The sequence below is a fragment of the Schistocerca piceifrons genome, chromosome 2 (assembly GCF_021461385.2).
Source record: "Schistocerca piceifrons isolate TAMUIC-IGC-003096 chromosome 2, iqSchPice1.1, whole genome shotgun sequence".
NCBI lineage: Eukaryota > Metazoa > Arthropoda > Insecta > Orthoptera > Acrididae > Schistocerca > Schistocerca piceifrons.
In genome coordinates, this window is record NC_060139.1 from 306,442,732 (window position 1) to 306,456,374 (window position 13,643).

The 13,643-nt window shown below is 38.3% G+C and overlaps 1 protein-coding gene across 1 annotated transcript in view; it reads right to left on the reverse strand.

Annotated features, from left to right (window-relative positions):
- The window catches only part of LOC124774985 (torsin-1A-like), an 89,277-nt gene that overhangs the window by 35,005 nt on the left and 40,629 nt on the right, over nt 1-13,643 (reverse strand). The window contains exons 3-4 of the mRNA XM_047249729.1: nt 9,063-9,214; nt 5,632-5,780 (exon numbers count right to left, since the gene is read on the reverse strand). Of these exons, the coding sequence (XP_047105685.1) occupies nt 5,632-5,780; nt 9,063-9,214 (301 nt within the window). The remainder of the gene's footprint in view (nt 1-5,631; nt 5,781-9,062; nt 9,215-13,643) is intronic.

Here is a 13,643-nt window from a genome sequence, read left to right on the forward strand (position 1 = left end):
CTTTGGCTTGTATTTCAACCATTTCATATTGTATTTTAAGTCAGTTCAATATCTAGTACACTGTGAATTTAATATCCTCTCATTTTGACTTCATGGAAACCTGTTGCTGGTGCAGGCTTGCAAATGATAAAATTCAGGAATAACAAAAGCTCCAACATAAGAGAAAATTAAAGTCAGCAACATATTTTAATTTAACCAGCCAAACTCCATGAATTTTTTATGAGCCTACCTATTATTGATTTAGCCAAGATGGCGCCGAATGAAACTTTGTTCTGTAACGATGTCTCAGTTTCCTTAAAAAGTGATAGTGACGTGTGTAAAATCTGCGTAAAAAAGGTAAAGAGAGGTATCCTATGCATCCAGTGCAGGTCGTGGTATCACGACAAATATGTTAAAGTGAATCTAAAATATATAAAAGACGAACATGACTGGACATGCCATCAGTGCATTGTGAGTGTCATGAAAAACGAGGTAATGGACACAATAAAATCAAAAGAAAAAATAATAAGTGTGCTTACAGAGGATTTAATGACTATAAATACGAAATATGAAGAACTTTGACAGAAATATCAAGAACTGGAAACGAAATACAAAGAGATAGAGCGAGATCATCATCTAGCACAAGACAGTGTTGTTAACCGTCGTTCTGCGCAAAAAACGTGGCGTTTGCCGAAAAAAAACAAATAAACAGACAGTGAGTACAGTTCCGGCGATACCGCTAGCAAATAAATTCACAAAACTAGACGAAGACTGTGATAAGACAAAGAACAATGACAAACAAAAATCAGTGACGAAACTTCCAATCGAGTGCGCAGCCAAGAAAACATCTACTACGAAAAATAAACCAGTGAACATCAAACGACGAGTTGTTGTACTTGGTGATAGCCACGCCAAGAAAATTGCCGAAAAAATAAATGAGTACAGTATGTTATTCACGGCAACAGGTATGACGAAACCCAGCGCACCTTTGACTGAGATAATTAAGAGCAGCAACTCACTTAATGAGCTATCTAAGAATGATGCCGTCATAATCATGGGTGGAAGTAATGATGTATACAGAAATTAGAGTAAACATGCGACCCAGTGTTTAAAAACTACATTACTTGATCTGAAAGTTCTGAACATCATAGTTACTAGTTTGCCTCACAGATACGACCTGCAAGACAATTCCATCGTAAATCTGGAGCTTACAAAAGTAAACAGACAATTCTACAAAATATGCAAGTCCCAACAAAATGTAACATCTCTTGACCTTCCAGATGCAAGAGATTTGTTTATGAAACATGGACTACATTATAATAACTCTGGCAAGTCATACATTGGCAAAATGCTAGCGAAATTAATACAAAAAGACGACGACGTTGCAAGAAAACCAATTGCTGTGCAACCAGTTTCGACCAAGGAAATGGATAAACGAGAAAACAATTTCAAAATCGCAGCCACAGCGCCAGCTCAAACAGGAACATCACGTCCAGAAGATGAGACGGTGCCAGAACCAGCCTCAGAACATACAGCAAAGACTGAAATTATCGTCAAGAAAACTGTACCTACTCATCATCCAGATGCTCACACACAGGGAAACTGATGAAGGGGCCCAGTTCTATCCGAATTTGGCCCAATACAACGAATCCAGAACAAGCAGTCAACACTCAGGTGGACGTTCCGTTACTTTATAGTCAAATTAGTTTTAAAGACCCTCTACCTAATAATATAGGCAGTAGTAATTTCGTTATGCACTTGAACATAAGAGGTCTGTCTGAAGAAATGATCAGGAAGCTTTATGATATAGAAATTTTGCTAGAAAGTGTGAAACAATCTGTGAAAGTAATATGACTTAATGAAAATTGGCTAAAATCTGAAAATATCAGTCTCCTAAATAAACTTACAGGTTATAAACTGGCAACCAGCTTTTGTAGGACCAATGGGTATGGAGGCTCTTGCATATTAGCTCATTCCACGGTAGACTATGATATCAGACAGAATTTTAGCCATCTGAATGAATAAGGCACATTTGAAAGTTGTTGTATAGAACTTAAAAAGTATAACACACTAATTATCAGCATATATCGCACCCCTGGGTACCATATAAGCTCTGTATTTTTAGATAAGTTTGATACATTGCTACATAAATTAAAATGTGAGAAACTGTACAAGAAAGTGGTTATATGTGCTGACTTCAACATAGCTGTAAGGACTGATGACAAATTTTCTTCACACTTAAAGAACCTGGTAGCCACAAATGGGCTAAATCTCAATTTCGATCAGTATACAAGAATTACAGCAAGCTCTGCAACATGTATTGACAATATTGTAAGTAGTTATAATTATTATGTAAAAGAAAAGTTTCTTCTAGATTTAGGAGTATCAGACCATAAAGCACTATTTGTATCACTACCGAAGCAAAATTCAGTCTGCACAACAAAAAGATGTAGGAATTTCAGTCAAGAAAATGTGGAAGTATTTTGCAAAAAATTAAGCCAAACCAAGTGGACAGTCAGCAAACACACTTCCACAAGTGACAATTACAATAACTTTTTAACTAAATTCTTGGGTATATTCAATGAATGTTTCCCTTTTGTAACAGTGAGGACCAGGTCCCAAAAAAGTAGATCCTGGGTAACAAAAGGAATTAGAGTGTCTAGTGCTACTAAGAGGAAACTGCATATGGAGGCAAAAGTAAATTGAAGCCCTCAATTTCTTAAGTATGTAAGCACATACAAAAAAACATTTGACAAAATAGTTAAACTAGCAAAACGTACTGCAAATAACGACTTCATTTCAAATGCAAAAAACAAATCAAAAGCTGTTTGGTCTGTTATAAGAAGTGAAGTTGGCAGTGAGGCAGAGAGAAAATGCCCTTCTAAGATAGTGATAAATGGTAGAGCTGTTACAGAACCCAGTGCCATTTGTGAATCATTCAATGACTTTTTCATAAACTGTAACAAATTTGGTGACTGTTCACCACCAAATACAAAGCCCAATATGACAGATAGCAATTGCACATGTTTTTAAGTTTTCTCATGTTTCCATCTCAGATGTCATCAAAATCATAATGTCCCTAAAAAATTCAAAATCTGCGGGGTGGGATGAGGTCCCCACTGAAATAATAAAAATAGTCCGTCACAGTATTGCATATCCACTCTCTTTCATAATCAACCAATCATTTGATGAGGGATGTTTCCCAGATCGATTAAAATATGCAGAAGTTCGGCCCATACACAAAAAAGGCAAACAAGATGAATTGGGCAACTATAGGCCAATCTCACTGTTACCAATTTTCTCAAAAATATTTGAAAGAGCTGCATGTGATCAGATTGAAAATCACAATTCATCTAACAGCATTATCTTAGGCAATCAATATGGTTTCAGAAAAGGCCGCAGCACAATCCATGCAATAAATGAATTAGTCACAAAAGTCAGCAGATGTCTTGATGATAGAATGTGTGTGTCAGGCATCTTTTGTGACCTGTCCAAAGCCTTCGACACAGTAAATCATGACCTGCTTCTCCAAAAATTGGCACGCTATGGTTTTCAAGGCAAATCTCTTAGCTGGATGTCATCATACTTGGCAAACAGAAAACAAAGAGTACTTATTAACATCAATGGCAAGAAATTTCTCTCTGGCTGGAAAAACACTCAATTAGGTGTTCCACAAGGCTCAATATTAGGGCCCCTGCTTTTTCTATATTATATTAATGATATGCCATGTCAGGTCCAGTCTGATACTATCCTCTATGCAGATGACTCAACAGCTGTAGTCTGTTGTAAAAATGAGGTAGACCTAATTCGTCATATTGAACAAACACTTGGGGAAGTGGAGGCATGGGTCAAAAACAATAACTTGACATTAAATTTTACAAAAACAGAAATTGTTCATTTTACCACAAAACAATCTGCACAGTCTATAAGTGAAATAAGGTATATGGACAAAAAATTAGAGACTGCAGACTGTGTCAAATTCCTTGGCGTGTTAGTCAATAAAAACCTGTTATGGAGTCGCCATGTGGACAACATACTGGGTCGACTGAATAGCCTTGTATATATTATGAATATCTTGTATAGTATTACTGATTTAGCTGTAAGAAAAACTGTATATAATGCATATTTTGTTTCAGTCATTAGGTATAGTATAATTTTCTGGGGGTTTGAAAAAACAAATTTACTTAGAGCTTTTAGACTACAAAAAAGAATCATCCGAGCAATGGTGGGAGCAAAACCAAAGCAACACTGCAAACCTTTATTTGTAAAACTGGATCTAATGAGCATTCCAAGCATATACATCTATGAAACTCTCACTTTCACGAAAAGAAACCCACAACTTTTTGAGGGCAACTTCTTCTTGCATCAATATCATACAAGACATAGAACGAGCTACATGTTACCTACCCACCGTTTAAAATCATATGAAAAAACCCCATACTATATGGGCATGAAATTTGTAAATAAAATATGGAAAGATATGGATGACCCAAATGTAAAAGGCACCAAAAGAGACCTGGAAAAATATCTGAAAGATAAATGTTACTATAGTGTAGAAGATTTCATGAAAGGTAACAATGAATTATAATTGTAATTAAAATACCTCTTTGAAGATGTTAAACCATGTATATTATTAGTTTATTGTCTATTTTTAGTATTGTTATATATAGTGTAAAAACTGACAAGTCACCTATGTCACAATCTTTGATTGTATAAGGCATGTTATGTGATAATAAAAATTGAATTGAATTGAATTGAATATTGCACATCAGTTCCACCAAAGACGTGTCATCATCTTTATTAAATTAACTGCTTGTCTTCCATCTAGAATACCAGACTATACAGAAGTTCCCTGAAACCATTACACTATCTTTAAGTGATGATGATACTATAAATTTGTCTTAGTATTGTTGTTGGACTCTTTAACACTGATACAGAGGTGAACACCCAGCATTAACCATCTTGACTTGTTTGGTTTCATGGCTGTACTGTGTATGGTGTGAACTTTTTGCCAGTCGGCAAAACTGTCTGATGGCTTAAACTATGACAAAAATGCACATGCCTTCCTCGTCCAGTTGTGTTTATGTATCAAAAGCTTTTGGACTGTCAACATTATTATTCGCACTCAGTAACTCCCATTTTTCTCAGTTTGCTGCTGTGGTTTTGCTCATGCACAGCTGACGATTCCTGGCAATCATGTTTTGGCTTTCTCTCGGTTTGCCTCTTGTACTTTTATACAGTTTTTGCTGTTGTCCACTCCATTTCCACAGCTACTCACCATTTTCTCAGTGGCTGCCTAGTGGTGCTCCCTAGCCTGGGTGGTGCATTACTAAATTTGTCAACATCTCGGAGGTCCATGATCAAATTCTCAAAAACAAACTTAATTTTAGAAAGAAAAGTGAAAGGTACATACAATGAAAAAGTTATTACTTGATATTATTTACTTCTTCAAGTACCATTAAAAGTATATATATATATATATATATATATATATATATATATATATATATATATATATATATATATATATATATATATATATATATGTTGAAAATACTCCACCTGTCACTACTTACGTCTAGGGAAAAGTTTATTTACTACAAATATGTTCCAAGAGTTTCCATGAGAGAAATAAAATAATGGTGTTATTACCTTTTTCATTGAAAGCACCACTGGCTATTAGGTTTTCAAAATCACTTAATTTGAGATCATTACGTTTTCTCCCATTTTTGTAAAGCTCAATCATTGTCCTAGTAATTACATTACTTCCAGTGTTGGACAGAAATATGAAAATTGCATTCCTGAAATGTAAAATCAGATTAACCTTAATACAGAATATAATCACTAGCACACAGAAGACCATTTTACTGGTGAAAAATTTGCAAAGCATCATTTACCATGACAATACGAAAACTGGCACATAAACAGGTGATGGAATTTTAAGAATCCATTCAAATACCAGGGTTAAATAATTATTTATTACAGAACAAGATGGGATTAAATGACGAAATTTGTATATGTGACAATATGCCACAAAAATTATGAATCAGTAATATACAATGATAATTTAAGACATACCACTGACTTGAATATAGAATCACTGAAGTATCAAATGCTTTAAAAAAATTACTGTTACACTGCAGATCAAGCTTAATTCAGAATATAATCACTGCCACACAAAAGACCATTTTACTTGCAAAATATTTGCAAAGCATCATTCACCATGACACAGATGTGAAAACTGGTACATGAACAGGTCATGGAAAGTTTGAGTATCCATTCAGTACCAGGGTTAAATGATTTTCTTTTTACAGTAAAAGATGGGATTCGATGGTGAATTTTGTACAGGTGATGAAACACCATGCCATGACAAGACTTGTTCTGGCTTGTGCCACTTCACAAGAACATCCTGGCTTATGTTGTGCTAAGACACTATCGTAGAGTACTTAGATTTTAAGGTCACTTGTGTCGAGATAATATCTAGATTCTGTGGTGAACACTACTTGATGGCATCTCCTAAATGTCCCAATTACAACAGACGTGCCAAACTAATTTCTAATGTACGTGTGTGTGTGTGTGTGTGTGTGTGTGTGTGTGTGTGTGTGTGTGAGAGAGAGAGAGAGAGAGAGAGAGAGAGAGAGAGAGAGAGAGAGAAAGGGGGGGGGGGGGGTCGTCACATACGGGTGATGAAGGAAAGAGCACTAAGGTTTTGCCTGTAGTTGGACTGAAGTTGATGAATATAAGAAGTCCCAAAACTGGAACTAAGCAAAAACATTCAAGTGCTGGGTTCCCAAATAGAGTTATGGGTCAACATGAACTGTGGTACAATGACAGAAAAGCATGATCCCATTTTCTTGGGGGGAAAATTGAAAGTCATGGGAAAGGGTCCACATGGAGCTCCTTCAGCTGGCTCCTTGAAACTGGCTTTCAGCCAAGCTACAGATTGGAAACTCCATAAAACACAAAAGTTGTTGACCTAAGGCACAGGGATAGCCACTGGTCTGACAGAGGTAACTAGCCCATTGATATGCATTAGGAAGTGTGTAACACTCTCAGCACGGTGCCAACTGCTGTTTGAGTGTAGAACCAATGCCAACACTTAATGGAACTGATCTCTAACTCATTCCATGATGATTAAGCTTATCATGAAGAACGGAATGGATAGTTATAACACTAACAGGATGTAAAATAGTAATCTTCATAACTTCTGTGTACCTGTCTTCACAAATAAGGACATTTATGTGAATTTGCAGTGCAATGGTGGTGTCTCCATCTAGATGTCAGGTGCAGTGGACATTGGTGATCCTAATATGGCCTACCCTGAAACATTCAGTCATCTTTCACATGTTTTCATCACAAACATTTTCCAGTATACTGTTTCAAAATAATGGGAGAAGAAAGAAAGGAGGCCGAGTTGCTTTTTGGTGGTAATCTACATATGATTTTATTGACCAGTATTATCAAATCAGGTCAAAGCTCCTGCCATGATGTAGCAGTGATCCTAGAATCTCTGACGTCTGAGATGATACAAGGAAACAGGATCTGTTTTGCTTGTACTAGTGGGATTTGAGTTTGTTTCAGAAAAGAGCTTACACTTTTAGTGTTCTGTAGTGGGTGGGCAGTACATATGGCATAGCAGCAATTGAATGCATTCCAGGTAGGCAAGGTGGCAGGTGAGCTGAGCTTGCAGTATAGAATTTAAGACTATCACAATAGTGGAGTTATTGTTCCAGACTAAAAACAAGCACAGATTTTAAAAGGTGCTGCCTTGCGATCCCCAGTTCTCTTGTCAAATTTTGTTCATATGTGGTGCCGCCTGCGTCACATCTTAAAGTGAAAAGGCAACTGTGGCTTTCTCAGGAAGGGAGCATTATCTACATTCAACTGAAAGTGCAAACATCTTGCACAGATGAGATTTTCAATTCACTAAAGACTAAATGAAAGGCAAAGCAAAAATCTGCAGAATGCTTTTTTTTTATCAGTTTCCTGTCACTCTATGCCAATGTAGGTTCCACGTATGATTTTCAACATTTCATGTTCCTTACGTTGCAATGCTTGCACAACCCATTTGAACAGGTTGTTGAAGAATATATCAACAGTTGATTTCCTTGACGATTATAGAGTAGCGAACAAGTCCACCTGGTTCTCTGAACTGTACAGGACTTCCACACTCAGTTTGTTATTCTACACCTGTTGATTTGTTATGGTATCTAAGTCACAAGTGATGCTTAAGCTCTGTCAACCATGTGTTAATAGCTCTGTTCTTTTTTTCCTCATTGATTTAAAGTTATCCTTGTAGTTAAGCAAAGACTCCTGGTATGTACAGTGAATTAACAGCAGCCTATAGAGATTCAACAGACTTCATTCTTTGCTGGTGGTGTGACTGTCTTAATGCCCACTTGGGTGATGTGGAAGGGCAATTTTTTTCCAAATGTTTGGTGACCTTTACCAAGTACTGAACCAGTGCAATGTTCTTCGCTCCATTGTTATAATTCTATGATAACGCTGTTAACATAGTCATTTGTATCTGAGTGTGGTATGCGCCTTCGGCAATTTTGAGAACAAATTTTGTGTGTTTCTGATCTGGTGAGCCCTATTAGTTGACATAGAAAATACCTGAATTGGTTTTTCAATTATTTGTCTATACTTTTGAGAACAAAATATTTTTTTTTTCTTGGCTCTAGAACATTAATAAAATTCTGTGGTTCATATAATATGGAAGGGAGGAATATGCTTTTCCAGGTTGCAAGTGATCAAAAAACATCAAATCACTTCGGATGAACAAAAGGGAAGATAATTTGCTTCAGTTACAACAATATCTAAAGGTATACCTTCATCTGTACTGATGACAAAAGCCTCTTTAACAGGACAGTGTGGCCATTACCCACATATCTGGCGATAGTGGACACTTACCGCATAACATTTCTGCAGAAATTGTAGCTACTTATCTCGCCACATAGTATCATTCAGCATTACAAATTAAATATGCAGATGGACTTTTCCACATACATGAAATATATAAATATTTCACAGTATTTCCAATAAAATTTCAATTATTATATTAAATGCAATGAGCACATTACCTAAAATCAACGTGATCAAACCATCCATGATGGTCAAGATAAGGCTTCATAGAATCAAAAACGCCAGGTGGCATTTTGTCAACTTCATCAAAAACGAACATTGATGTAGAACACCGGCTCACATTCCCTCTAATCCAAGTTTTCAGTTGGTGCTGAAAATAATGAAAACTGAACAATGTAAATGGTCAATAAATTAAAATTTCACAACGTCTTTGCAGGCTTCCCATCGAGATTATGTCTTAAAGTAAGAGTGTTGAGCTGCATCTAAGACAGGTTATTTAAAATAGTAATACTTGAACAAAAACAACTTTAAACAGATAAACTATGCAAATAAGAATGTTTTAAAGACTTGGAATGGTTTGCATGATGCGATTACATAGTATTTTCAAGCTTTTTTTTCTTTCTAGAACTGAAATTAATTACTTTATGCAATTTGAGTGTTTTAACTATCAACATAAAAAAGTGTTATAAATTCCCAAGATTTACTGATACAGAGTTAACAAAGCAAAGCATAAACAAAAACTCACTTGTTGCTGGTTTCTTATCTATAGCAGTGCAAATGGCCATTTTTCTAACAGTCATTGTGGCACATTATACAATAAGGAGATCACACACACAGGGCATGATCTGGATGTGATCTCCTTTACTGCTGTACACATCATCAGAATGATTGTTTTTATTAATTTAATGTTTCTTGAATGATCCAGCTCCTCAGCTCATGTATATGGTCAACAGTTTGCCACGCGTTTTTTTCTACGAAAGTGTAATTATAACTGTAAACTGACTTGTTTCACATCATACCAGGAGATCACAATTAAGATTCATAGAACATGAAAAAACTAACTAACTAACTAAAGCATAATCATACACTGCCTAAATCTAGTAACAAATCTAGTGAAATAGTTATACAGAGTGTCCCAGGAGGAATGATCAGTATTTGGCGATACGGCAGGAATGGTCATTTGAAGCAAAAAACCTTCCTACAGATATATGCCCTATTCTGAATGATTCTGAGATAGAACAAATTTCATGCATTTTGTTATTTATTTCCTGATTTGGTCAACACACTGTCACATTTGCACATGTATAACAGTTAGTTAACATTACAATGAGTATTTTACAAAGGATCAATTGAAAAATACATATTTTTAACACATTCAACTTTAAGCGTTTTCGTACATGTCACATAACAATTGTTGTACAGTTCACAATAAATGTTCGGTTGTTCCACCGTCAACTTCAATGCATTTGTGCACTCTTGGGATAACATGTTGCTTGTCTGAGTGACTTTGCATGTTTCCTAATAAGGACAGAAGTGTCCGTGATGTGACCAAACAGTTTATCTCACACATTCCACTTTCATTTGCACATAGCACGCTTCATTCAACCACATAAACAAAAATCTACTGACATTACATTCCAGAAATCTTTGTGACCAGTTAATTATAGTACCACCACAAATCCAGAGATCAGGTAAAATGCAGCTGAGACATTCCCTCCCACATCTGGTAAAACGTGTTCATCTCGGAAACCATTCAGAATACGGCACATCTAAATATGACGTTATTTGCTTCAAATGCCAGTTCCTGTCATTTCCATAAATATCATTCCTCTTGGGACACCCTCTGAAACTGAAATTTTCATTTTAGAAGTGGAAGGTCAGCTATATGCAAACACACGAAAATAAAGACCAAATAAAGGAATGGTAATCATGGAAAAATAAAAAGATCAATATATTAACAAACAAAATTTAAGAGTTGTTCATCCTTGAATTCATGTGTGAATCTTGAGTGAGAAGTCAAGGTACATAAGGAGAAAAGAGAGAGGATTGTTGTCAGAACTAAATCTGCACAATCTATTTGGAAACCACTGTAACTAATATGACATCTGTCTGATTTTGCATAGCTTCTGTGTGAGTACTTTCTACATTTTCATCAGCAGTTTATCATAAGTGTTCTTTCCAAGAATAATGACAATATTATGAAAAGAACAATTGTTACTCACCACATAGCTGAGATGTTGAGTCGCAGATGGGAACAACAAAAAGACAGTCAAACAAGCAAGCTTTCTGCCAGAAAGGCCTTCATACGAATTAGACGAAACAAACACACACACACACACACACACACACACACACACACACACACACACACACACACACACGACCACAGTCTCTGGCTGCTGAGGCCAGATTGCAAGCAGCAGCAGCACGTGATGGGAGAAGCAATATGGATGGTGGAGGTAACGAGGAGGCTGGGGCGCGAAGGAGGAGTGTTAGCTGGGTAGGGGTGGGTGATGGGTTAGTGCTGCTTGTGGGAGCATAAAGGGATGAAGTGGAGAGAGGATAGGGCAGCTGCAGTCAAGTGGTTAGACGGAGGGGGAAGGGGGCAGTGAAAAAGGAGAGAAGCAGAGGTGCGGCAATGGAATAGAGGGCTGGGTAGTGCTGGAGTGAGAACAGGGAAGGGAGCAGGTGAGTGTAGGAAATGATTAAAGGAGGTTGAGGCCAGGTGGGGTTACAAGAATGTAGGATATATTGCAAAGAGAGTTCCCACCTGCACAATTCAGAAAAAGTTTGTATCATTAGGAAGGGTTCAGAGGGCACACGCTGTGAAGCAGTCATTAAAACTAAGAACATTGTATTGGGCAGGATGCTCGGCAATTGGTGATCCAGCTGTTTCTTGGTGATCCAGCTGTTTCTTGGCCCCACTTCGTCAGGACCATTCATCAGAATAGAGAGCTTGTTGATTGTTGTGCCCACGTAGAACACACCACAGTGGTTGCAGCTTAGGTTGTAGATCACGTGACTGGTTTCACAGATAAGCCTGCCTTTGATGAGATAGGTAATGCTTGTGACCAGAATGGAGTAGGTGGTGGTGGTGGTGGTGGTGGGAGGATCTATGGAACAGGTCTTGCATCTACTTCTATTATAGGGATATGAGTCATGAGCAAGAGGTTGGGACCAGGGGTTGTGTGGAGATGGAGGTGGGTATAGTGTAGGTTTGGTGGGCACCGGAATACCACTGTGAGAGGGGTGGGAAGGATAGTGGGTACGACATTCCTCATTTCAGTGGAGGTAGTCAAAACTCTGGCAGAGAATGTGAGTCAACTGCTCCAGTCCTGGGTGGTACTGAGTCACAAGGGGAATGCTCCTCTATAGCCAGACGGTAGAACCTTGGAATGTGGTGGGAGACTGGAGAGGTAAGGCACAAGAGATCTGTTTCTGTACAAATTTGGGAGGATAATGATAATGGCCTCAGTGAGACCCTTGGTATATTTCAAGGACTGCTCGCCACTAAAGATGTGACGGCCATGGCGGGGGGAGGTGGATGGGGGGAGAGGGGGGGGGCTAGGCTATATGGAAGGGACTTCTAGGTATAGAATGGGTGGCAGCTGTTGATGTGGAGGTATTGCTGGTGGTTGGTAGGTTTGATGTGGACAGAGGTACTGATGTAGCCACCTCTGAAGTGAAGGTCAACATCAAAGAAGGTTGATGAGCACCAGGTGAAGTGAATGGCGGAAAAGGTGCTGAGGCTCTGGAGGAATGTGGATAGGGTGTCCTCACCCTCATTCCAGATCACGAAGATGTAATCAATGAATCTGAACCAGATGAGGTGTTTGGGATTCTGGGTGATTAGAATCTATCGAGATTTGGGAAAGGTAGTGTTCAACAGTGGCAATGCCATCAGCATTAGGTTCAAATGGCTCGGAGCACTATGGGACTTAACATCTGTGGTCATCAGTCCCCGAGAACTTAGAACTACTTAAACCTAACTAACCTAAGGACATCACACACATCCATGCCCGAGGCAGGATTCGAACCTGCGACCGTAGCAGTCCCGCGGTTCCGGACTGAGCGCCTAGAACCGCTAGACCACCACGGCCGGCATCGGCATTAGGGATGTTAGTGTAAGGGAGGTGGCACCAACGGTAATAAGCAGGGCAACATGAGGTACAGGAACAGGAACTGTGGAGATTGGTGAAGGAAACTGTTGGTATATTTTATATAGGAGGGTAGGTTGCAGGTAATGGGCTGAAGGTATTTGTCTATGAGAGGAAAAGTCTCACAGTAGGGGCACAGTAACGTGCGACAATGGGATGTCCTGTGTGGTCGTGTTTATAGACATTATGAAGCATGTAGATAGTAGGAGTGCGTAGAGTGGTAGAGGTGAGGAGACAAACAGACTCCTGGAAGATATTCTGGGATAGGGCTAAGGATTTGGGGAGAGACAGGAGATCCTGCTGAATTTCTGGAATGGGGTCACTGTAACAGGGTTTGTAAGTGGATGAATCTGACAACTGGCAGAGTCCTTCTGCCAGGTAATCCTCGCAGTTCAAAACAACAGTGGTGTAGCCTTTGCCAGCATGTAGGATTATGAGGCTGGGAGCAGTTGTTAGGTGGGGGATTGGGGTTCTTTCTGCGGATGTAAGGTTAGTTTGCATGTTGCAGGATTTGGGGAATGGTGGTGAGGCAAGGTTCGAGGTTAAGAAATCCTGAAAAGTTAACAGGGAGAGATGCATTTGCGCAAGTGTGTTGTGTATGCTGTCTAATTTGGATGAAAGCTTTCATGGCCAAATGCTTAC